The following is a 25616-nucleotide window of genomic DNA, read 5'->3' on the forward strand; positions in this document are numbered from 1 at the left end:
GCATTCTTCAGTTTACTTCTCTTTTTTTAATGAGAAATCATTTAAATAATGATGCTTTAAAAAAAAAAAATTCATGCATCTTGGGGTTTTTGTGCTGGTTTTTGTTTGGTTTTTTGCTATTGTCGTCTGGAGAAGATGAGTTCCTGTCAAAAAGAGCTTTAAAAAAAAAGTTTGGATGCTCTTTTATTCTCTGTGAGGTCTAAAAATAGAAGCTGACGAAGAATTGCGTGTAGACTCGCTGTTCTGCTCGGAGGTTTAGCTTACGTCTGAAGCCGCGTCTTCTGACATTGCCACAGCTGAGCTTTGCAGAAGCACCGAGGCTGGGCTTACCAAGTGTAAACAGTGGGGAGAGCAAATCTCTTTATCAGCCCGTTTCTCTCCTCCCGTCTCCATCCTTAGGCAGAAGACCTTAACCTGAGCGCCAAGGCACAGCGCAAAAAAATGTGTGTGAAAATAAGAGCGAGACCTAAGTGCTGGGAGCACAGGAAGGATGGGGGGAGGGTTGAGGTTTTATTTACTGGCAGCACTGCCACGCACGCTGGTGGTGTTGAGGGGGGTGGATAGCATGTAAATGCAGCCTTACGTAGTTTTTTAGTTATTTCTATAACTAAAAGACTTGGCCAGTGTATTTGGGTTTCCCAGTATTGCCATAGTCTAGTTGCAAAGTATTATCATCGTTGTGACCACAGCTCGCCATCGTACTTTAAAAGTTTGGTGATAATGGGGAGAACAGAGGGAAATGTGTGTAATCTGCATTATCATGTGTGTAAGCCACATTATAAGCTACTCAGTGATAATGTGTATGTAATGTAATCTGTGTTATAGGTTACTTGATGATAAAGAGGGACATCTCTGAAAGGGTGTGAAGTCTTCTGCACTTTGGGGTCTCCGAGTCGTTGTGTCTGGGTGCTGGAGGGGTGACAGTGAGGAAATTCAGCACAGGACAGCCCAGGAACGTGAGGAAAAGTCCTTTCACAGGTGCTTGAAGGGGGGTCGGAGGAGCGGTGGTGTTACTAACGTGGCTGCTCATGACGAAAGCGAGCTGTGCTTCCTCTCCCGGGCATCGGCGCACGCTTCCCCCTCCCGGCACTTGCTGGCTTCAGACAGAAGCGTCGCGTTTTGGGGCGATGTCTTGATTTCACACATGTGAAAACAGTGCGTTGCTTCTCTGGGTTGCTTAAGGTGAGAATTAAAAACTTGTTTTAAAAAAATGATAGCTATGTGTTGGGCTCTGGTGTCCTTTGAATGCATTAGCTGTTTGGATGTATCGGGTGGGAGCTGCGAGTGCTGGGAGGTGGCTCAGCTGCCGGTGCCAGCTTTTCCGCCGTGCGAGTCGGTGATGTTGTGTTACTGGTCTTAACCTCACCGAAGTCCCATATGCTGCTTCTCCCTTTCCCCCCAGCTTGTTCCTGGAGGAATGGCCTGGACCCCCCATTGCATCCCTTCTTGGTGGCAACATGCTCTTAGATCGGCTGAAGTCGGGTGTAATACTGTGCCTTTGGCTTGGGCAGGGACATATTCTGCCTGCTGAGCTGCCATAGCATGTGTCTGCAGGTACAAAGGTGTGATGGGCTCTGAGATCTGCACGGGAAGCCCCTCCATCCCCCAGCACTCAGCCAGGCCAGAAAATGGGCTAAAACGCAGCCCCCTGCTGCAAACCAGGTGCTGGGTTGTGTCCGAGGTGAGCATCCCTGGATAAACACCCCAGACAAGATGATGTTGTGCAGCTGGAGGCACGCAGGCTGGTTTTCTGGTACCTGGCATGTACGGTTGGATAGTTGTAAAACTCCTGCCCAGCCCCAAACAAAATCCCTCTAACGAGTCCTATGTCTTAGTGCGAGTCCGTGCTGGGCTGGGCTGATGCTGTGAGCTGGGTGGGGAGGAAACTCATCCTGAAAATCCCACTGAATCAACAAAATCCGAGCATGACCCACAACGAGGGTTTTCTTGCAGCGCAGACGAGCCTCGTTTACTTCCCTCCATGGGGTGCCCTCCCGTTACAGCCTGTTCCTTCCCCACCGGCCTGAGACGCTGCCTTGCTGCCCGCTCCGATGGGACCTGTCTTTTCCAAAGACCCCCTGCGCTGGTAAAGCACGTTGCCTCTGCTGTGCCAGAACTGGAGAACTTACCAACTTCTTATTTCCTTTGCAGCGAGCCCGGGGGAAGAGAGAGCCCGCGTGCGGATTGCCTTCTGCGTTGCCTTTCCTCCCAGCCGCCCGTGGTGAGCTCTGACGTGCTGGAGGAGCGGAGGGGAGAGACGCCGCTCTGAGCCGGGGCAGCGCGAGCGAGGCCAACGGGCTGCGGCGGCCGGGGGTCCTCGCCACCCCCCGGCAGAGACAACCGGCTCCTCTCAGGTAGATGCCCGCAGGGGAGAGGACAGCTCCAGCTGAACTGATGCATCTCGGCACCTGATACCAGGCTCAGGTAAGTTCCTTGGAGCCGGGTTGCATTTCCACGCTCCCTTCTTCGAACTCACGCACTCAGGCTCTGGAGCAGGTGAGAATCGCCCCGAGAGCCGTCGTGTGCTGTGGGTACACGTGCTAATGAATCGGCAGGATCTCATCTGCGATGACGCTGGATGCTCTGGCTTGTTGGGACATTGCTGGTGGCGTCAAAGCGAGTTGCAGTGGAGGTTCTCACTGGGGCGTTCCCAGTGCCTCTGCTAAGGGAGGTGAGCGTGGTTTTTATCCAGCACAGCATGCAGCGCAGTTTCGGATACAATGCAAGTTTACTGGGACAGGAGCTCGTTTGAATTTTCTGTAACACATCTGCAACTCATGTAAAATGATCTATGAGCAGTCATTTTCAAAGACCCCGAGACAGTTAAAACATAAACCTCCTTGCAATTCAGCTGGCTTAGCGCTCCTTACGCTCTTTAAAAAAAAAAAAGCTTGCTTATGTGCGCTTGAGTTTTTGTTGTAGTCAAGGAAATAAACATGCAAACAGGATCTCCTGTACCTTGGTTCATCCTGCTTGATAGTAGTTTCATTCCTGAAATCATCATTCGCTTTGCGAGTGCACGTCTGATTTCCTTTTCGGTAGCAGGGTTGTAAGCGAGGGCCGGATTTGAGCTAAAATTGGCGATGTGCAGTCTGGTGACATGTTGTTTTGAAGCTGGTGCCTGACCAGGGTGTTTGCAGTCTGGGATTGTTAATGAGAGAGGAGCTGCGGATGGGGATCAGCAGAAGTCCTCGATGCAAGCGCATTGAGCGTGTTGTCCATTTTGGGATTGAAATTTGGGTTTCTAGTGAAAAATACTGCAGCAGCTGCGACACCGGAGGTGGGGACGCTGGCCGATCTTGTACCAAGACCTCGGGAGCAGCTTGACTTCTGCGTGGGGAGCTGGGTCTCACGAAGCAGAAGCTCTGCCTGCAGCCGTCACTTCCTCCCGCGGCTCGTCACCTCCCGGGCACGCAGCCCTGCAACAGCCCGCAGCTCCTCCTGGATGTCTTGGGAGCTTTGAGGTTTCCTCGGGCCGTGGCAATGCCGTCGAAGCAGACCCAAAGCCGTGCTCATTTCAGCTGTGCTTGGTAGGTACGTGCAGTCGTGTAACCCCGCGGCTTTGCTTCTGAAAGGCTTTAAGCGCGTGGGAGAAGAGCCTCTGATGGCAGTTCCCCTCGGCTCACAGCTGCGGATTGTGCCCCCCGAATTATACAGGCAACCAGGATGGGGAGTTTGCTGCGAGCCGATAGCCTGCGTGGTTTGAAGCGTGTTGAGGTGCCTGTTTCATGCACTTAAGAAAACCCTGATAGGATTTATTCAACTTCTCGCAGCTTGCTTTAGCCACTTGGTAAGCAGAGCGTTGCACCGCGTCGCGTGGCCGGGTTTATTGCAGGGCGTGCAAGCGCACAGTCCCTGTTACAACTAGTAGTATCTTCACAAGCGAGAGCGGTGCTTTGCTGGGAAGTGGTGCAGACTGCAGGTGTGCCTCGTGCGAGGGTCTCGCCTCTTAGCAGATGTCGTATAAGCATTTCCACTTGCATAGGTGCCTAAGCATTTCCTTTAAGCCTGTTCCCCTAAAGGAAAAAGTTGCAGGCTTATACCATAGAGGACTAAAGGTATAAAACTCTGTGCTAAAATGTGCTTTTAAAATAGCACATGAAACAGAAACAGCGACTTGTTGAGTTTCGGCAGTGGTGGATGTGGTTGTAGTAAGTACGTACCTTTTAGACTTTATTCCACAGCAGTAGTTTCAGTCTGATACAGGCCAGCATGGTGTTTAAGTATGGTGTGTGAAAATTTGCCTTCCCCCCCGCTAAGAGCAGTCTCTATTAGTAGTTAATTGGGCACATTCAGGACTCCAATATACCTTCACCTAAACTCTTTTCTAATTTTTCAATAGCTTTCAAGACCCTCTGCTTGCAATAGTGTGCGGAAAAAAAATCATATACATTTTCATGGGCTTGAGTACAGCTGGACAGGAGAAACATAGGGTGCTGTGAGGGGTTACTGAAGCAAAAATGCAAATCTTACAAGTTTTGCCCTGGAGATGGAGCATGCTGAGGAGGGGTGCAGGCGGTTGAGATGACTGTTTGCGGGAGGTAACTGTTAAGATTTTGTAACTCAGCTGTATTTGGCTGTACGCCTGCGTCATGCTTGCCTTTAATTTGCTCTGACCGGTGGATGCAGCGGGAACTGGAGAATAACCAAAACGTATAGTCTGTAATCTTAAGTGGCTTGAGTAGATACTTTTCTGCAGTATAAAATATTTTAAAATTGGGTTCCAGAATATCCCCAAATCCAGCCCAAGGTTGAGAACATGATGCTATGCTATACTTCCTAAAAAGAGGAGGTTTTACTGATATTTTCATTTTCAAAAGCCCTTCTGCAGAGTGACACTGGATCTACAGTTCACCTTGCAGCAAAATGGTGAAGTCGAGCAATACAGTCTGATGTTAGTGCAGCCTGGCAGCGTAAAACCTGTGTAAAACCAGTACAAAAGCGTGTAAAACTTCTGTACTTTCCTTGTAAGGGGACAGAAAGGGCTTGAAGAGACGGAAAATTCAGCAGCTTTGGCTCAGGTGGGTTGCTTGGTAGCATCACCACAGCTACTCTGTGCAAAGGCTGGGAAACTGCTTCTGGCCAAGGTCCCAACAGCAAAACCTCTGTGAGGAGGGCTCGGGGGCGTCAGATCTGGGGTCACGGTTGCAGAGAATTTCTGGGAGGGCGTCTCAAGACACGCTGATCCACCGTCCACTTCGGCCACAACAACCCCAGGCAATGCTGCAGGCTTGGGGAAGAGCGGCTGGAAAGTGCCCGGAGGAAAAGGACCTGGGGGTGCTGGTCGACAGCGGCTGAACATGAGCTGGCAGTGTGCCCAGGTGGCCAAGGAGGCCAACGGCATCCTGGCCTGTATCAGAACTGGTGTGGCCAGCAGGAGCAGGGAGGTGACCGTGCCCCTGTACTGGGCACTGGTGAGGCCGCACCTCGAATCCTGTGTTCAGTTCTGGGCCCCTCATGACAAGAAGGACATGGAGGTGCTGGAGCGTGTCCAGAGGAGGGCAACGAAGCTGGTGAAGGGCCTGGAGCACAAGTCTGATGGGGAGCGGCTGAGGGAACTGCGGGTGTTCAGCCTGGAGAAGAGGAGGCTGAGGGGAGACCTCATCGCGCTCTACAACTACCTGAAAGGAGGTTGTAGCGAGGTGGGGGTCGGTCTCTTCTCCCAAGTAACAGCGATAGGACGAGAGGAAATGGCCTCAAGTTGTGCCAAGGGAGGTTTAGATTGGACATGAGGAGAAATTTCTTTACTGACAGAGTGGTCAGGCCTTGGACCAGGCTGCCCAGGGAAGTGGTGGAGTCCCCATCCCTGGAGGTATTTAAAAGACGTGTAGATGAGGCCCTTAGGGACATGGTGTAGTGGGCATGGGGGTGTTGGGCTGACGGTTGGACTCGATGATCTTAGAGGGCTTTTCCAACCTTGATGATTCCACGATTCTATGATGTGCGACCACCTGCAACCCTCTGCAGGGCCCATCAGCTGAGCCTTTGGCATCTCGCCTCCAGTCCTTAGACCGCATCCATTTGCATTTCTGATGGATTAAATTCTGCGTACAGGTCTTGTGTCCCAGTGCAGTTTAATGGAAGTTTGTCCTTGTTCCGTATAAATTGAGCCATGGGGAGAGGAGGAGCTGGTGGGGAGCCGAGGGCTGCGGCCGTGGCCTGGGCAAGCGACCTCTGTGGAAGGAGGTGGCCGAGCCCGTGTCTGCTGCAGGTGCTGGCACAGCGGGAGCCAACCAGGCAGGGTGACTGCTGATGGGTCTGAAGGCGGAGGCGTCGCGGCGCGGTGGGGGGTGGCAGGGGACGCCTGCGTGTCCCCCCGGGCCGCGGCAGGAGCGGCACTGCCCTGGGACACGCTCGGTTCCTCTCTGGGCAGCGAGCAGGGTTGCAACACGCAGGATGGGTGACGGGTGGCCAGAGGGTCCCGGCGGGTACCACCCCGCGCGGGGCGGCAGGAGCTCGGCGGATCTTACTGGAAAAATATGGGACTTTTGGGGGAGGGTTATAATAGTAAATGTGATTCACGGATAACAATTTTTGCACCAAGCCTTGGATTTTTGATGCAGACACCTTCTTTCTGCTGCCAATACTTGAGATCCCAGCTGGTGAATTAATTTCAGGAAAGTTGTTCTCATCCAAAATTTGGGTATTTTATTTCGGGTTTGCTGATGGCTAGATAGCGCTCAGTGCGGGTAGGCAGTAACATGCATTTTCATTAAGCATCCTTAGGCTTACTGTTGCTGGGATTAATTTTTACTTCCTTAAATTGTAAACTGGAAGCTGCAAGTTTTAGTGTGAGAAGACAGATTGTGGGGTTTTTCAACTCATTCTTTTTAAAAGGAACTAGTTGATAACTCTATTTCACAGTTGAATTTAAGTGTGTGTGGCTTGGGGCTTTCTGTTGCTTATATCCTAGTAAATTTATCTAATACCATTTTCGCATTGTTCACATTTTCTTCCCAGTCCTGTTCATAGCTGCTTTACCTTGTGTGTTTGGCATGGAAAAAAACCCTGTTTGCTGGGAAAATACAGTACTTGCAGGAGAAAATTGGGTGGCAGGCTTGAGAAAGTCATTTGAGTGGTGTATTAAAAAAAACAAGAGTCTTCAGTCTTATATAGGTATATGGAGAAGCGTGGCAGGTACAGGCTGCATCTATTTATATCAGGGTAGAATGACGTGTTTTGTCAAACCCTCCGGAAAATAAATGTCTCAGTAGTTTTCATACAGACAAGGTGTCATTTCCCTCAAGCAAATGCTATCACTTCATGGTGTCAAACTACTCTGGAGTTTGAGTATGCGCAGAATTAAATAATAAAAATATCTATATTCAACTTAAGCTGTTACAGAGCTAAGCTATATTCTGTTCCCTCTCCAGAGTACTTTGAAAATCACCTAGTCGGGCACAGCATGGCCTTTGTGCTCCGAAAAGCAGCAGTATTGCCGTCAGCCGCCGAGGCCGGAGCAGCCGCTTGCCGTCTCGCTGCCATCAACCGTTTTCTCTGCTTTCAAGTTTTTTCCTAAATGTGGACTTTAGCACTGTTATAGTAGAAAGAGAAAACAAATGGGCACATTCCAGGCGTGAGATGCCAAACTGGCTCCCTTGCACCAGTCTGGCGTTTCTGGCTGCAGAGAGGCTTTCGCAGAGGCGTATGCCAAAATATATGTGGTCTCGCTGCTGTCTTCTGCTGTGTAAACCCTCCCATGTTACCGAGTCACTCTTCTTCTGGTTATTCTGTTACAGAGTGTGGTCAGAGATATTCAGAATAACTTCCACTTCGTAAATGTCTCGGAAAATTGCCCATTTAATTTGACGTACAGTTTATTTTTTCCCTCCGGTCTGCAGAATATTTGTATTTTTAGCAGCACGTAAAGGACCTCATTTGAATTCTTTAGCCCCATAACAACCAAAAAACAATGTCAGAAGTCGGGGAGTGAATTTGCCTTTGAGTTAAACTTCACAGAAGAAAGATGTGCGAAGATGCCGATCTATTAGATGACACCGTGAGACAGTTACTCAGACCTTGCTACTTTAAAAAACAAAGCTGCGATTAACACGTATTGAGCAAAACTCATGGGAACATTTGAAGTAAGAGCTGCAGCTTGGAAAAATAAGACGACAAAGTACACTTTAATATTTCTATCCTTACTCTGTTTTGATTGTAGAGTCAGTAACAGGGAAAGATACACCCATTCCTGACATGAATTTGAAGAGTTTGCTTTTTTCCGGTGGCTCTATAGATGAGTGTAAAGCAGTGGAATGCCTGTGCCGTTGGCTGGTAACACGTCGCGGAAGAGCTGCCCTGGTAGCCCTGATTATTGCGTGTGGTTTAATATTTCTATCACACCACCAGCCACCGGGAGTGATGGCTGCTTTCAAAATGAGGAGTTAGGGAGAGATGGATCTCCCGGCCGTCTCCATCTGTGCCTGACAGACACAGTGGCAGCGAGCAGGTCGCGTTAAGGAGTTGGTAAGATGAGACAAATAATCGCTTAGGGACATCTGAAGGTGCAGAGAAGTGGGCTGAGCCTTGGAGAGCGCCGATGCTTTTGCTCATCATATTTCCTCCAGTTTTTTTTTTTATTGCTCTTTTTTTATCCCTTAAGGAAAAATCACCTTCTTCAGATCATCTCAAGTACAACGCTCGTCCAGTGCCACGCGCTGCTGCAGCCGGTTGCGCGGTGGCTCGCCGAGATGCAGCTTCAGCCAGCAGCTGGAGTAGCGTGTCCTACAGCAAGAACCCTTCAGGTTCCTCCTGAAGGGAGGTCAGGAGGGCTCCTGGTGTCCGTTAGAGAGCTGCAATGGCACCTTGGAGTAAACTTGTTCTTGAGCAGCTATTGCACAGTGTTTTATCTGTGGGTAGCTCCTCTTGTCTGCAAGGAGGTGGTCACCAGCGCTTTGGGAAGGGAGCAGAGCACAGCAACGCAGGATTTGCTTTCCAGCTTTACATGCAACACAGGAGTCAACCTGCGCTTTTGTATTTTCAAAAGGCTTTTCAAAATTTTGTAATTTCTTGTGGGAGGCTTTCAAGTCTGTTCTGCTGGGGGGATCCCAGATGCTCCAAGGAGCTCCTTTCAAGCCCTACAAGAAACCTCTGGACTGTATTATTGAAGTTGTTTAGCTTTCAGATGTTCCGGGTAAATCACTGGACCATTCGTAATGTGACAGTGGGGAAAATATTTTAAGGCTGTGGTGGCTCTTAACAGTTTTTTCCCCAACCCTGCTGAATCTTTTTACAGCAGGCAAAATAGGCAAAACCTCCTTAGAGCAGGCAAAATGCAGTCTGCCTCTATAACAAGCTATTCTAAGAGGCTTTATGCTCTTAAGTGTTTAAAAACTTTTCCAAACGCTAAGCCACTTGCAACTGTGGCCTAAAATTATTTTACCTTGCCGTTCTGGAAATGCATAATACCCATCTGGGACCTGTGGCGAGTCAGCAGGACTCCGAAGGACGGAGCCATGTAGGTGATAACACAGCGTGGCTTCCCAGTGCTTATCCTCTCTGCACCGAGTAGGGTTTATAATCCATAGCAGAAGTGTGGGAAAAACTTAAAACTATTTTTAAAAGCTTTTTTTTTTTAAGAAAAAAAAAAAAAAGGCAAGGGGAAGATACCAGGAAGATGTATAGCTCTGGGGCTGGCTGGAGCTTGTCCGTGTACAGAGCACTCGGGAATGTGCTCAGCGGGCTGGAGACGAGGCCATCCCCGTTGGCTGCCTGTCCCTACTGCCGTCCTCCGCGCCCGGGGACTGCTGCGGCCGGGACTGCGCTGCGGCAGCTTCGCTCCCGTAGCCCGAAGGTTTGGGTGACGCGGCTTTAGGTGGTGCCGTAGCCGTTGCGTGGTCTGAGCGGGGCTGGTCGCGGCTCCGTAGATTCAGAGGAGGACTGGGTAGACCTCCCCTCTGCCCTCTTCCTTGCAGCCGCCCCTGGGGACTGTGGTTCCCTGGGGATTTTGTCTGCCCGTGTTTTCTCCTCAGTGTGTTAGAGCAACCTTTTCCTTTGGTGAAGAGCGAGAAACTAGTTACGGCTTGACAGGGAGGATGCTCCTTTGGGCTTGTACAAGGCAACACTCAAGTCGCGTTTGACGTGGGAAGTTATCTGGCTTGTATGGGACAAAGCAGAGCAGTGGGCACAGAACTCGGGGAGCTAGGCTGGGTCTTGTGTAGACTAAGACTGGTCCATCTCAGAGTAGATGGGGACTCTGCGGTCATCTTGCTGCTGTGTTGTTTTTCTCTTGGGGGTGTGTATAGAAGGTAGTCATCTAGAGGCCAGTTACTTGTTGCGTGCATGCTTCGGTAGGCAAAACCTTCTCCTTTTAGTTTCTCCTTTGCTGTTAAATCTGCCTTCGGATGCCCCCACAGAGCATTTCATGGCTTCACATCCATAGCTGAGGGCAAGAGCGTGGTGGTTTGCTGTCATCCACACGAACGCTATGCCGCGCAGCGCCCAGCTGGCGCGCGACCTGTGCAATGCAAGGGCTCTGCAGCTGGTTTGCCCGTCTCGATTTAAAAGCACGATGTCTTTCGTACAGGTGTGTGTGTGCTTAAGAACAAAGGCATCTTGTCTTCCAGCAGACCAGACTCCGCCTTGCTCAAATTCAGTTGTGTCCCCGTGCAGAGAGCAGGGAGCTGGCCGTCCTGTGGCGTGCAGGCAGGCTCCATGCACGCTTTGTACGGGGGCTTTTCAACCTCAGCCTAGTTTTAGCTATGGGATACAGCTGGAAGCTAAAGCTGTCAGCAAAGGTTTTTTCTATTAGCACTTTCCTAAAATATTTCCCATACTGTGTACACATTTATTTATCTCCTTTTCTCCCCTTCTTTTTTTTTTTTTTTTTTTTTGCCTTACAGCTTCTGACATGAAGAAAGATATAGAGTCTTTAATAGTCCAGGAAAAAGCGGAGATCGTTGCCAAGTATGAGCAGGTACCAACCTCGTGTTTCTCCCTGACACGCTGGCTAAGGCTGAAGCTATTTAATCAATTAGGAATGCTTCAGATAAGAACTTTTGCCTCCCTGCAGGCATCGCCCCAGCCTTCATGCCCGCTCTCCCTGCCTGCTTCTGCCTGCTCGTCCCCTCTCACCACATCCCCAGAGTTTCTCACGGATCCCGTGTACGCTCAGCACAGATACCGAAAGGTCCTGAGCTTCTGGTGCGTCAGTGCTCCCTTAGCACCAGGATGGCTTGTGCCCGACAGCACTGGTTCCTCTGATGTACGGCCCTTCCCAGTCCATAGCAGAGGCACGCCAGGGATGCTGAATAGGCTGAAATTGTGCATTTTTCTCTTCCCTGCCTTGTATTTGTGTCTTTAGAGCAGGTTTTGGTCTCCTGGCTCTATGGCTTCTAGCGTGATGGGAGGGAGGGATGCGGGCACCGGGGCGGGATGCGGGCACCGGGGCGTTCCCGATGCCAGGGCCGGCTCACGGGTGTCCTTTCTGCTTTCAGGGCAGGCAGGAAGGAGCTCAGATTGACCCGTGGGAAGATGCTGATTTCACGCTGTATAAAGTTACAGACCGGTTTGGATTCCTGCAGTAAGTCCGCCTGCCCTCTCCTGTCCTCTCTGGCCCGTGTGTCTGTGCGGACCATCCGTCCGCACCGAGCGTGGCAGACCCAGCGTCTGTCCTATAAGCCGCTCTGCGGCTTGGCCTGATCAATCCCAAACGCAGGAGGAAAGACTAGACGTGCCTCCTCCCTCAACCACACGTGTTCGAGCACTCTGGTGCTGTGAATCTGCTGCAAGGCAAGGAAGGCTCAGAAATGGTTTCCCATCACAAGCCTGGTGTCAGAAGGTGCAGGCTGGTGCTCCTGTGCCTCTGTGGAGGCCCGCAGCGTGTCGCAGCGGGAGAGGCTCTTGTGTTTGCACCCGGTGATTCAGGGAGGTGTAGGAGGAGATGAGACAAGATATCTGATCGTTCTCAGTTCCCTTAGGAAATCCCCATCCTAAGCGAGGCGTAGATGAATTAGATGCACACCCTGTGCCTGGGGAGAATGCTTACAAGAACTATTTTTATTCCAAATCCGAACAAAAAGTTATAATACTAGGTGGTTTGTGTGCAGGAGCAGGGTTCGAAGCAATTGCTGTCCAGAAATCTGCCCCCCGCTTTTAATTGCTGATCATGTGTGTATTGAAGAGGAGCTTTATGCCCAGGATTTCCAGCGATGTCCAGTGCTTGATTACCCCCCAGCAGCTCCCGTAGGGTGGTGGGGTTTTGGCTGGTGCTTCCTCTGCCTCTTCCTCCTTGGGGACAGCGGTAGGAAAGGCATGAAGCCCCCGAGCCGTATCTCCTCAGGTGCCTGAAGTGGTCCCCGAGCTGCAGCACCCCACACTCCTCCACACCCTTTCTTGCCCATAGAGTAACCGGTGACCCCTTGCTTTTCCAGCGAGCAGGAGCTGCCGACCCGCACGGCCTTGGAGGAGAAGGTGAGAGCTGCCAGTTCTGTCGTCGTGGGTATCGAATCCTTGTCACACCAGCTGGGGCGGGGACGGTTTTTGAGGAGACGAGTGTGCAAGCGAGAGCGAAGCAGGCAGCCAGCGCCCGCTGGTCACTGCTGCTCACGCAGAGGTGGGAACTCTGCACGATGCCTGGCTGGTGGAGCTTTTATTTTGCTGGGTCAGGCATCGCCCCTCTCCCAAGCTGCACTGAAATCACAGCTTTTAAAGCAATTTTGGGCTTTTCCTTCTGCTTTGGCCCAGTGTTCAGCGGCTGCAGCTTGAAAAGGGGCTTGAACGTGAGGGGGAGGGCGGTGGAGGTTGTAGGTAACCGTCATCTCCATCCTCATCTCCCCTGAGTTGGGAGCATGTCCTCTGTTAGGATCCTGCCAACTGGGACTAAATAGCATCTCATTTCTGCTGATCTGATCTGATATGATTTAAGGCTAGCTGAACCTGCAGAGATTTTTGATGTCAAGGAGTACTCCTCTTGGAAATGCTTTCTCTATGTTAAGCCTGTGTGTCTTGTCGTTTTTACCAATGCTGGTTTAATTACCATGGGTTGAAATTACCAGTTCCTGCAAGCACCTGTGGATTATTCCCATCCCTAATGGGAGGTCTTTGCGTAGAAGTTTAAACCTAAAGAGAATGAACTTTTGTCTTTTCAGGAGGTATCTTCTGGGGCTTTTTTTCTTAAATTTGTCTTGTCTTCTTCCCCCTTGCACCAGCAAAAACAGCAGGAAATCGAACGCGTGGACAAGTGGCTAAAGATGCTGAAGAAATGGGGCAAATACAGAAACAGTGACAAGGTAAGGAGGAAAAGAAAGAGCACGTGTCCGGAGGACAGGAACAGTGCATCCTCCCAATGAGTCAGGCTTTCGAAAAGTTGGTAAAGAAACCAGAGACCACTAGAAAATATTGCCTAATTCTCTACCCGTTAGTCTGTAATATTTTAAATCTTTCCTTGAAGTTGCTGGGTTACCAGTCAAGGGAAAAGTCCTGTTCTGACTAGCATAGTTTTAAAAATGGTTTCCTAAACGCTGCTGGCGTGTTTGCACTTCTGCTTCCCAGTGGAAGCAGGAGCACAGCAGAGATGATGGTGAGCCGAGCCGGGTCCCAGCCCTGAGAGCAAGGGGTGTTGCACGCCGCAGGTCGCTTCTGTGTCTCCACCACCTGGGAATGGCATGGGAGATGTGCCTGATACAGTCCAGCTGATTTTCCTCGTAATTCTCCCTGAAGGGAGAATTATTTGTCTAGGACATCCCCTAGATTTTGTATTTTGCCTCTAGCTGTGCTTGTGAGAAGTGCCTTAGGTGCTTAGGTGTTAGATTGTGTGCACCCGTCTGTGGAAGTCAAGGATGGAGACACCAACCTCGTGTCTTGGTTTTGGTGTTCAAAATAAACTCTGCACCAGACGCCACTGCAAAACTGAGTTGTTTTCAATACATAATATTTGTAGTATGTTACAAACCTCTTGAAAGAAAAAAAACCCTTGCTGGGTAAGGAGAGGAGCATCACGTCTGCCCTGCTCTGCTGACTGCACTCTGCACAGGAGAGGGCTGAAGCCCAGCGTCACCTCGTCGCCACGGCCTCTGCAGCCGTCTTGTTCGGCAGGAGGAGCGGGGTGTTTGGCTGTATTGCTTCTAGCTGCTGCTGGGAGTGCTCGGGAGAAACCTGAGCTCGGTTAAAAGGTTGTGCAGAGGATGTCTGCATGGCTGCGGGCGGCGTCGAGCAGAGCATCCCCCTCGCCCGGCCATCCAGAGTGATGTCAGGCTCACCCCGCCGAAGACCAGCTGTAGTCTCGTCCTTTTTTTAAAAAAACCCAAAATCTTCTCTTCGTTACAGCAGGGATGGGGTGGAGATGGGCTTGGGGTTTTATAGTCCTGTTCACTTCAGGGTAGTTCTAATTATTTTGTTCATCGATGCTGCTCCACAGGCAAAAACGGAGGCTCTCCCGTGGCTTTGTTTTTTCTAATTAGAAGTTAGCACTAATTGGTTAGTGGCCTTGTGGGTAAAACACCAAATTCCAGCAGAGTGCAGGGAATTCCTTCAGGTCCTGGAGGGTGTTTGGGATGGGTAATGATGAGTGTTTTTAGCACGCCTTGGCTTCCCTGGGTGAGCCGGTGGGGACAGCCAGGATCCGGGGTGAGGGGTGCGTGGAGTGGTAGCGATCCCCAACTGTCTTTTGGATTTACCCCGATAATTAGTGGGTGTGTTAAGCACGCTGCAGCCGACATCGCTCAGGTCTGCCGGATGGCGAGAGGCTAGACCGGCAAGCGGGTTTTGAGGGTCTTTGGGTCAGAAAACCACTGAGGTCTTGTAATGGAATAAATGATGTTATTTATAACATCTCATAAGTGGTTGGTGACTCTCGGGCACAGACGTGGCATTGTCCCCGTGCTGGGGGACTGGAAACGGCCGACCCCCCTCTCAGCAAACGGAGAAGCAGCGCTTGGCCCCAAGCAGGGAAGGAGCAGTCTGGTGACCCCGGGGAGTAGAAAGGAGCTTTGGTTTCAGTCCTGTCCAGCCTAACACCCCGCTGCCTTGCGCCAGTGGAAGTGCAGGCAGGAAGGTCTGTGCATCGGAGCAGCCACACAGCATTAAGTGCAAAGACCCTGAGAGGCACAAAAAGAGTGCTTTAAAAAAAATAATAAAATTAGGTTGTATTCTTCACCTGGATGTGCAACGCCATGCTCTTGTGTCAGGAGCATGGAAGCTGCTCGGAGGTTCCTGCTGCCACGGCTGGATGCAGCTCAGACGTGGTGTTTCAAGGACCTTATGCTGGGATCACAGTCATGCCCTTCAGATGATTATGGTTTTTTCTAGCTAAAGTAAATGTGACAAGCCCTTGATCTGATTTTTCTAAAGCAGAGTGAGCTGGTTTTGTTCCCTCTCTGAGCGCTCAGGCTGTCACATCTGCATTGCACGTTTCCTTCAGGTTTGTTTTCGGCACTTCGCTGACGTGATGGAAGCCCAAGTGTCACAAGACAGGAGCTCTGTATTATTTTAATAAAGACTAGGATGTCATCTTTGAAAAAAACCTCTAACTGAAGACAGGGGCATTCCCTTTAATGTTCATTTTGATAGACTGTGCTTTATTAGAGGGGAAGAAATCTTGTTGCAGGAACCCCAGGCAGTTTCAGAGGGAAGCTGCCCTGAATTTGGCTCTGCTCGAGTGATGTAGAAACCTGTCTTTATTTTCCAGGCTGGGGCTTTCTGGACTTCAGGGCCAACCTTTCGAGTCCCAGTTCACGTGCTGGAGCTGGCAGACAGCTGACCGTATCGAGTGCTTGAAGAGGGACTCCTGGCTTATCCAGGAGGCCGTCATGTTTTGCAGCATCTTAGTACCTGATCGGGGCTTAGGTTTTATCTCAGCTTCCGTGTGGTAAAATGTCAGCAGGAGGAGGGAGGTTGTGTTCCCATCCAGGACACTGGCCCCAAAGCAGCCACCCGTCAGCGGGTGAGAAAGCAGCTTTTCCAGACCCCCAGCATGAGCCATCGCCAGAGCGGGTTTTGCTTTCTGTTCCCACACCTGCTGCCAGTGTGCATCCCTGCGTGCTGCTGGTTGCAGTCTGGGTGTTGTGGCTGTCACAGATTATAGGAAATAAGTCCGAAAAAACCCTCAAGAGCAGGGCCGCTTAAAGTCCTTAGCCCAGGATGGCCCGGCTATGCCTAAAATCATTCCTGGCATAACCTGTTTCAGGATGAGCAGCAACTAGGATTATCTTAATTAAAGTGATGCCCTGGGGTTCCTTGTGCTCATTACCACGTCAGATCTGTCTCCATCTCTGTTCTAGAAACATTTCGTAGCCATCTGATTTAATTTCGGTAGCAACGTCAACAAAAAGTGACACCAACACAACTCCTCGCATGGATGGGGTTAGACTGGTGCAATGGTGCCTTTTCCTGGCTGTACTTCCACAGGGCAAAGGCTACAAAAACAAAGGAGTCCATGCAAGGGCCACTCTGCTTTGCAGAGTTAAGTACGTCAAACCTGCAAAGAAGTGCTCGATTGTGTAATTCAGGATTCGACACAGGGAGGCTCAGGTGGTCTGTGTCCTCTTCTAAACCCGAGTTTAAATCCCAACCTGACTCTGCTTGGGAAGGTTAGGAAATGGTTGGTGCTGTATAAGAATATATACCGTTAAGGCAGCACAGTTTTGCAGAGAAAAAAGAGGCTGTGCTGCGTGCGCTCCAATAGTGGGATAATTTATTCATTGTAGCCTTGAAATAAGTGGATTTCAGCCAGAAGTATCAGTCCTAGGAAGAGGATATGACCTCTGCATCATTTGCAAGCTGCTTCTTGCTGCTGGCCGTGTGGGATGGGACCTTTAGAGAGGGATGTCTTCGGCCAGAGATGCCTGGTTTTTAGGCAAAGCCTGTCTTTGTGCACGGGGTCAGCCTTCTCTCTGCTGAGGTCACGGGAGCGCAGGGCGCTTAATCCAGTGCATGCCAGCAAAGCAGTTTAGGATGAATTGGGGCTCTGTATGGACTGACACGGACCCCCAGGAGCGAATAATCTGCTAACGCTGGGGAGAGCCAGCAGACGTTTGTCATGGCAGGGTCGGCTGAAGTCAGGTCTCCTGCAAATGCCACGGGAAAGAAAGGGGGTTGCGCCTGGGAGCTGCAGGGTGACTTCTGCTGCTGGTTTTTGCTGTTTTGGAAAGGCAGGTGGCATTTTCCTCTCCCCCAAAGGTAGCCCCAGTAATAAGTGTAAATGCCCGCCCACAACACATCAGCGTTAGGATTTAAATTTGCCCCTGCTTTGCTGCTGAAGGCCCTGCAGAGCTGCTGGCACCGTCTGACGTAGCCGAGGCTCCAGCTGCAGAGACAACAGCTGAGTTGGGAGCAACCATTATCGATACGGAAAGAAAACCATGCACAGCAAAGCCCAAGCTGCCAAGTGTCTTGCATGGCCACATCATCAATCAGCTGGCTTCGTGGTGCAGAAGTGGTGGTGGTGGAGGTGGAGGCTTCACCTTCCACTCCAGGTGAAGATTTTCACAGCTCAGCTCCCCCAGCGCATCACTGGTGGAGGAAGTGAAGGAGTCCTTCCTCTCCAGAAAGATCACTCTTTGAGCCCTAAAGGAACTGAGGAAGGGGGGCTGCCCCCCACTTCAGGGTGTTGGAGACGTGTGGTGGGCATACGGAGGAACACCCGGGGAACGACAGGCCAGTCAGTCTCGCCTCTGTGCCTGGGAAGATCATGGAACAGATCCTCCTGGAAGCTGTGCTAAGGCACATGGAGGACAGGGAGGTCATTCGAGACAGCCAGCATGGCTTCACCAAGGGCAAGTCCTGCCTGACCAACCTAGTGGCCTTCTATGATGGAGTGACTACATCAGTGGGCAAGGGAAGAGCTACAGATGTCGTCTATCTGGACTTCTGTAAGGCCTTTGACACGGTCCCCCACAACATCCTTCTCTCTAAACTGGAGAGGTATGGATTTGATGGGTGGACTGTCTGGTGGGTGAGGAATTGGCTGGATGGTCACATCCAGGGGGTAATGGTCCATGGCTCAATGTCCAGATGGAGGTCGGTGACAAGTGGTGTCCCGCAAGGGTCCGTATTGGGACCAGTACTGTTTAATATCTTCATCAGTGACATGGACAGTGGGATCGAGTGCACCCTCAGCAAGTTTGCAGATGACACCAAGCTGAGTGGTGCGGTCAACACGCCTGAGGGACGGGATGCCATCCAGAGGGACCTGGACAAGCTGGAGAAGTGGGCCCCTGTGAACCTCATGAGGTTCAACCAGGCCAAGGGCAAGGTCCTGCCCCTGGGTCGGGGCAACCCCCGGTATCAATACAGGCTGGGGGATGAAGGGATGGAGAGCAGCCCTGCCGAGAAGGACTTGGGGGTACTGGTGGACGAAAAGCTGGACATGAGCCGGCAATGTGCACTCACAGCCCAGAAGGCCAACCATATCCTGGGCTGCATCACCAGCAGCGTGGCCAGCAGGTCGAGGGAGGGGATTCTGCCCCTCTGTTCTGCTCTGGTGAGACCCCCCTGCAGTGCTGCGTCCAGCTCTGGGGTCCTCAGCACAGGACAGACATGGACCTGCTGGAGCGGGTCCAGAGGAGGCCACAAAAACGATCAGGGGGATGGAACAGTTCTCCTATGAGGACAGGCTGAGAGAGTTGGGGATGTTCAGCCTGGAGAAGAGAAGGCTTCAGGGAGACCTTATTGTGGCCTTTCAGTACTTGAAGGGGGCTTATAAGAAAGACGCGGACAGACTTTTTAGCAGGGCCTGTTGCGACAAGACAAGGGGGAATGGTTTTAAACTAAAAGAGGGGAGATTCAGACTAGATATAAGGAAGAAATTTTTTACGATGAGGGTGGTGAAACACTGGCACAGGTTGCCCAGAGAGGTGGTCGATGCCCCATCCCTGGAAACATTCAAGGTCAGGTTGGACGGGGCTCTGAACAACCTGATCTAGTGGAAGAGTTGCTTATTGCAGGGGGGTTGGACTAGATGACCTTTAAAGGTCCCTTCCAACCCAAACCGTTCTATGATTCAATGATTCTATGAAATTGCCATGCATACCTAAAATTTGGGCATTACTCCTGCAGTCTTTTCCTGGTGGACCATGCACATGGCTGAGAAGCTAACTGTGACAGGCTCCAAAATGTGAAAGTGGGCTGAAATGTGTACAGTCTGCTTTAAAAAACCAACCCACCCCCCCCAAGCCCTTTTTAACTTCAGTGTCTTAACTACTGCAAAAAGATGTCCTGTGTTTAAAGGCAATGACTCCACCCCTCTAATTAAAGACCTGGAGCACTTGGTTGGGTACTTCTCAGAGATCTCTGATGCAGGAAGATGGAGCTCAGGTCTGTACTTCTATAGTCTTCCCCATCCCATCTACTGGAAGGAAAGTACATGGGGAGGGGAGAGATGGGGATGGGGTGACGATGGCCTCTGCGCCGCGAGCTTTGTACGTTAAAGCCTAGAGAAGGAAGATGATCCTATGGCAAAACCCGGAGCAAGTTTTAAACAGTGAGTTCAGTCCTTGGCTCTGACAGAGCTTTTCTACACAGCACCTGGAGCCATCGCTTCAAGCACCAGCATCTCCGTTTGTCAAACAGGATGATGTCCGTTCTTCCTGCCGTGCGTTGGTCTGTCTGTCAGTCTGCGTGGGGCATGGTCTAGGTGCTCTCTTCCCATCTGTAAGGGCTGAGCCATTTGTAAGAGACAGAAGGTGGCGACCTTGAGGGTTGTTTTTTCTTCTCGCATGGAGCAGTAGTTGCCGTCACCTGCTGCCTTCCCTCCATCAGTTCATCCCAGCATAAATGCTGCTTTTAATGATAACTTCCCTGTTTTTCTTCAAGTTTCACGACGAAGGAAAGTTGCTCATTTTTCCTCCGCGTGACTCACAGCTCTGAGGTTTTATCACTTTCACGTCTGGAGGCGGTGGGAGGAGGAAAGCCGTTGGATAAATAACAGGAAGGCATTTCAGTTCAGTTCCATCTCAGCATGTTTTGTAACTCCCCTGTTCCTGCCGCACTCTCATGTGGAGAAAATCATTTACTTTATGCCAATGAGGGTTGCTCTTATTAAAGTACAACAATACCAGCTCTGGGGATTCGAAACAAAATTATTTTCTTCCCACGGAGCTGAGCATCATCTTCCACCTTGGCAGCTGTCAGTCAGTCTCTCCTAATCCATTGGAAAGAAATAATTTTTTCTGAATTGGTGATTTTATCTGGATTGGTACATACTGCAGTTTCTTGATCCCATCTCAGCTTTTGCTTCATGAAGTCACGAGCGCTTGCGGGAGCCAGGCTTCTGTGGGCGCCTTACCAGTACCACTTTGGGGATGTGGTTCATCTAACCCCATCGCTTTGTGTCTCCTGAGGCATTGCACTTCTTTCATCCTGATTTAATGACTCTCGGGGAATGGGAATCTCTTGTTCATCTCCTTGGTCTTTCAGCCGTGGGGATGAAGCTGTCTGGCATGGCGTGAAGGTTTGCTGTCCTCTAGAAACGCTTCCTCATGTGAGCTTGGACAAGCAGGAGTGGCCCCCCTGGCTCTGCAGATGGTGAATTAGTGATGTCCCGCTTAAAATGCGGATGTTGTCAAATAGGGTGGTGGCGTTCCATGGGCATGTCTTGGCAGTGAGATGATTTTTAGGGGGCAGCTCTTATTTGGTGCAACAGAGTTGAGGATCTTGCAGAAGATTTCTGTAGGGTATGGTCCTGGCTATGCCTTGGACCTTCAGAGCTGGTGCTAAGCAGCACCTGGGGCAGAGCAAGCATTTGTGCTGAGAATGGGGTTTTGAATGGAATGTCCGTTACACTGACAGGATCAGGATACATTACACTGACACTTTCTGTGTCAGCAGAAATACTGAAATATTTACCATAATGTGGAAGAAAAGTGTTCTAACACATATGTAGCTCTCCTGGTACTACCTGGTGGTCTTGGCATTTATTACGTAGCTATTTTATGTACTTATTTTGACTGGGGTAGTGGTGTTATTTCTATGCTGTCCCCTAGCCTGTCTACTTGAACCCCACCTCCTGTCTCGTCTCGTACTGGCTCTCTGGGACAAGAGCCGTCGTTGCTGTGTTTTGCACTCGGTAAGCGCGGTGCTGCCGTGCAGACGGTAACGAAACGAGGAGCACGGGTCTGTGCTCTTGGAGGCTGCGAGCCCGGGTGGGTTGGCAATACAGTGCCATGGTTATGTTCTTTATGAGCTTGTGCATAGCTGGCGTTAAAAAGTCAAGCTGGAAGTGAAAAAGCTGATGATGCGAGATGGGTCAGAAAGGAAAGGTAACAGGAGCAGAAGTTCAGCTTGTAAGAGATGCAAAGGCGACGCGGCAGGACCACATCCAGAAAACCTTCTGCTAGGATCTAGATGCTTCCCTGTGAATTGCAGCCCTTCTCTTGCATCAGCCCGAAACGCATGAAGCAGAACACCCTATGGAAAGAGAAGAGGGATTTTGAAGGAGGTCGGATGCATTTGTACCGGGCAATGCCAGTAGCTCCAGTTGATTGCCTGGTTGGGCACTGCCCTGCTCAGCCCCGAGCTCATTGCCATGACCAGGAATCCAGCACCTCTGTTCCCTCCCAAGGGATTGCCCAGTCCCGAGGGATCGCCGTGTCACAGCATAAATCCCCTCCACGGCTGGAGCTTGGGCACGTGCAGCAGATCCTTCAGCATATCCCAGGGTCCTCAGGAACCTGGAGGAGTGCCGGGGTTGGCTTTGTAGTGCAGCTGCAAGGCATTTCCCGGGTGGGATGAATGGAAGGGTGGAAAACATTCAGAAATGAGGCTTTTTCCTTTTTTGTGAAGCTTTATCTTTTAATGGGAGAAGTCAGGGATGGAACAAAAGCTCTTTTTTCTGTTTTCCATTGAAATTTAATGTTCTCTCCAGAGAGAGGGTTTTATGACAAGAAAAAAGGGAAGAGACATCTGTGAGATGAAGTGAACGTGTGGAGGCAGGAGGAGGGACACATGCACGTTTGTCCCCAGTCCCCCTCCTTGCTTGAGGAGTACCCTGCACGTCCAGGGGAGAGCCCTTGGCGTAGCCCACAGTATCCTTTGCCGCTTGTCAAGCCGTGAGAGTTGCTGTGGACACGTCCCTGTGGCTCTCATGGTAAGGGCTCTCCTATTGAAGGGGAAATGTCTTTTCCTCCCAATCCCTGAGGATCCAGGTCAGAACAGCCATGCCAGGTCAGATCGAAGGCTTCAAAGCCAAGGGTGCTGCATCTGGTCCTTGGAGAGGAGTCCAGGGGCAGGCTGGTGTACACGGAATGTGACGGCTGTGAAGCACCTGAGATGTTTCCACATATAAAGGGGATGGTCCATGTCCAGCTCTTCCAGTAAGGTTAAAAGCATGAGATGTGGCTTGATTTTGACTGAGTAGGTGTCTTCAATGGATGCAGGTGCTCAGCTCATCCACCAGATTGGAGATGCCCTCTCTGCGCCAGCGCAGGTGGAGGAAGTGATCAGTGGGGTGTCTGCTCAGGTGGCTGGTGGTCCGCAGCAGCAAACCGTGAAGCAAATCTGTTCTGCCACCAGCAGGACCAGCTAACCTTGCACACATTTCCTTCCCCGCAGATGTGCCGGCGAGTGTACAAAGGGATCCCGCTTCAGGTGCGAGGCCAGGTCTGGTCGCTTCTGCTGGATGTCGAGAAGATGAAGAAGGAGAACGAAGGAAAATACGAGGTACGGGCTCTTCCTGGCAAAGACAACGGGTGCAAGGTGATGGGGAGGCTGGTTTGGTGGGGCTTCACCAGCTGGGGCAAGTCGGACCCATGGCGGATGCAGGCGTCTCCATCTCCACCCGCCTGGGCAGGAGGGAAATGGGGGTTCCTGCGGGGATGCTTTAAGGGGCGGGGGGGGACACGCAGCCCTTGCATCCTCCCTCGCAGGGTAGCGGCGTGCCGAGCGCCCGACGACGTGCGCTGGTGGTGGGGCCAAATCCCGACCGTGAACTGCCGCGACCTCTGGGAAGGAAAGGCTTAAAATTAGTGAGGACTGAAAATGCAAAGGGGATAAACTCCTTATCCGTGTGTGTATATTAGGCTGGGCCTTTTAGCACGTTAGCCAGCTGCTTTCCCTAATATGCTGCTTCCATTTATTCTGCTGGAAGCCGCGAGCAAAGATGCTGTCAGCGTTACTGCATCCTTAGGGAAAGACGCAGGGAAGAGGGAGGGGAAGCTTAGCAAAGGCACCGCTCGCAGTTCCCCGAGCTCCCTGGAGCGATGCGGAGTAGCCACGAGTACCCTGAAGCAGGTCGGTGCTGGATGGCGGTACCCCAAACCTCTCCGTGTGCTTGAAAATTTTACTCGGGGCATTTTGAAATGAGCAGCAAGGTCAGAAGCCTTAAACCAGCCAACAACGGGTTGTTAGTCAAGAAACCCAATTAAGGGTGGGGTGAGGGCAGGTCTTGCAAGCTTAGGGGGGGATTTCTGAGCTTGGGGTCCTGGCTTACAGCTTAGATGTGCAGCTGGAAGTTGACTGGCAGTGTTGGAAGAGCTGGGATTGAAGTGGCTTCTTTTATCTTCCATCTTCAATCTTTTTATAACTGTCTTGAAAGTTTCTATTAAAAATCACTACTAAAAATCAAATAAAAATCATTTTTCTATGAAAAATCACTTATTTTTTCTGTAGACAGCAAAAGAGCCTGCCTTGCATTGCTTCCTACCAGAGCACTGCATGCTGCAGGCTTGGATTCCTCGGTGTAAAATAAGCAATTTCTGTAGCGTGCATTAAACAAGAACCCGAGTGACAGGGCTTGCTGTATTTTGTTATTTTTTATTTCAGGCATCTTGGCTCCTTTACGCTGCCTCTTTCCATAGGCAGCGTGTGGAAGCCCTTGGTTGATTATTAACTTATTTTCCAAACACGTATTATGATTTAGCTTGCATCACGTACCCAAGCGAGGATCAGGGTGTCGTGGAGACACTTATGTTTTGGAGGCAGGAGGTCGAGTGCTGCTTCCAGCAGGTGTTTCTAAAAATCCTTGCCTATTAAGCAGGATGATGCTAACGCTCATTATAGTTAGTCGTAGATGTTAATAGCGAGATGCCGCTGGGATGGAGTCACGTGGAGGGGCTTGGGGAAGGCGGGCTGGGCTCACGGCAATAAGCAGAGATAACGAAGCTCTCCCAGCACGCAGATTCTTATCACGCTCCCTCCCTCGAAGCTGTGCTGCGCAGGCAGGGAAGCAATCCAAACAAATGAAAGTCGCAGGGAGTTTATCTGTGCTCCAGAGGGGTCTGCGATAAGCAGGAGCTTCAGGGCTAATAGGCTTTGCTGGATGCAAACCCCCTACAAGCTCATCTTAATCCTCCTCTTCTTTGGTGCCACCTGCCGCCAGTAATTAGCTCTCCCCTGATTTCCTCCAGAAGAGGCTCAGCGCAGGTCCTGGATGAGCGGTTTTGCCTTCAAGAAGGGACCAAGTCTCAGCCCCAGCCCTGTGTCCTGGAGGGGCTGGTCCCAAGGCCACCCCGTTTCTCCTTGGGGCATGAACCATGGCACAAAAGCCTGGCTTTTGCATGTGCCTTGAGGTTTGAGCGTGCCACCTGGCATGTGCCAGGTGACTTCTCCTTTTTCATACCCACTGCTCTCTCTGTAGAGATCTTGTCCCCTGCGCTCGGGCTGGCGGAGGAGCTGCTTTTCCAGCCAAGCGGGATATCGTGCTCCCCGTGTCCATATTGCCTCTGGAGTGATGCAATTAAAAAGCCTGGTCCAGTTGCTTCCGTAGTGTTTTATCTTATCCCAGCTGTCCTCCAAGTCCTCTCCATGCAAGTCTCCGAGTCTTCCTCACAGCCATGGCAGCTCAGTTGTCCCTGATGCTGCAGGAGCCCGAGGCTCCCATGGGACGTGCTACACTTGGTTTCCATGTGGTTGTGATGCTCTGCCTCCCTGGGGTTTTATAGCCACGACCGAGAGGGCTTGAGGAGAGCTGAGAAGGCAGCAGGAGAAATGTGCTGGCCATGGGGCAGAGCAGAGGCATCCTGGCTTTTAGCCGCCGCTTTGTAAAAGGTCTCTGGGACGGGACCTCCAGCTTCCCAGCCTCTGCTCTGCGCTGGCTTGCAGGGCTCACAGCGCTAACGAGCTCGGCAGAGCATCTGTGGAGCCCCCAGGTTACTTAAACAAGGGAAAAAAGGAGAACAACCCATCCTGGGCTTCTTGTTTACCGTCTGCAGAATTAATAAAGCCTCCTGGGTGCATGGAGGTGACAAAGTGCTGTGCAACCTACCTGCTGTTCAGGTGCAGTGATTTAGAAAACCCCCAAAGCAGGAGTTTTTACAGTCTTTGGGAGATTTCTGTGTTGTTCTGGCAGGGAAAACAAGAGGGCCTTTAGCAGGGAAATTTGAACTGAAGTGACCCAGGGCTTGTGAATAGTCATCGTGTCTCAGGTAGTCTGCCTGCTTTATAGAGGGCCAGGAGCCATAGGCTGCAGAGAGCACAGGATTTACAGCAGGGAAATATGTTGTTCATCAGATCTTCCTTCTGTCGTCACTTTTATCCTCCCTTGTCTTGTGCAGGCAAGAATTCAAAATAGCCCCTGCACTGTTGCTCCTCAGTACAGCTGCTTTCAAGGTTGGAGTTAATATTCCCGAGATGCTGTGACTGCTCTGAGCATGGGCTGTGCTGGACACATCTGGGTGCTAATGACCTTTTGATGTTCCCCAGAGCTGATGCGACCACCTCGGGAGGTCAACAGCAGCCTGGAGGCG

At 51.0% G+C, this 25616-nt stretch overlaps 1 protein-coding gene across 7 annotated transcripts in view; it reads left to right on the top strand.

The window, feature by feature from the left end:
- LOC142088039 (uncharacterized) overlaps positions 1-25616 on the top strand; it is a 114438-nt gene that overhangs the window by 46383 nt on the left and 42439 nt on the right. For 4 of the 7 annotated variants that reach the window (XR_012675697.1, XM_075162920.1, XM_075162922.1 and 1 more), the window contains exons 3-8: positions 2152-2424; positions 10842-10915; positions 11436-11521; positions 12372-12411; positions 13149-13229; positions 22486-22593. Coding sequence is in view for 6 of the 7 variants with exons in the window: in XM_075162920.1 (XP_075019021.1) it covers positions 10850-10915; positions 11436-11521; positions 12372-12411; positions 13149-13229; positions 22486-22593 (381 nt within the window). In the remaining variant the exon portion in view is untranslated. The other 3 variants (XM_075162925.1, XM_075162924.1, XM_075162926.1) reach the window with 3 other exon arrangements.

This window comes from Calonectris borealis, chromosome 14, assembly GCF_964195595.1.
Source record: "Calonectris borealis chromosome 14, bCalBor7.hap1.2, whole genome shotgun sequence".
Taxonomy (NCBI): Eukaryota; Metazoa; Chordata; class Aves; order Procellariiformes; family Procellariidae; genus Calonectris; species Calonectris borealis.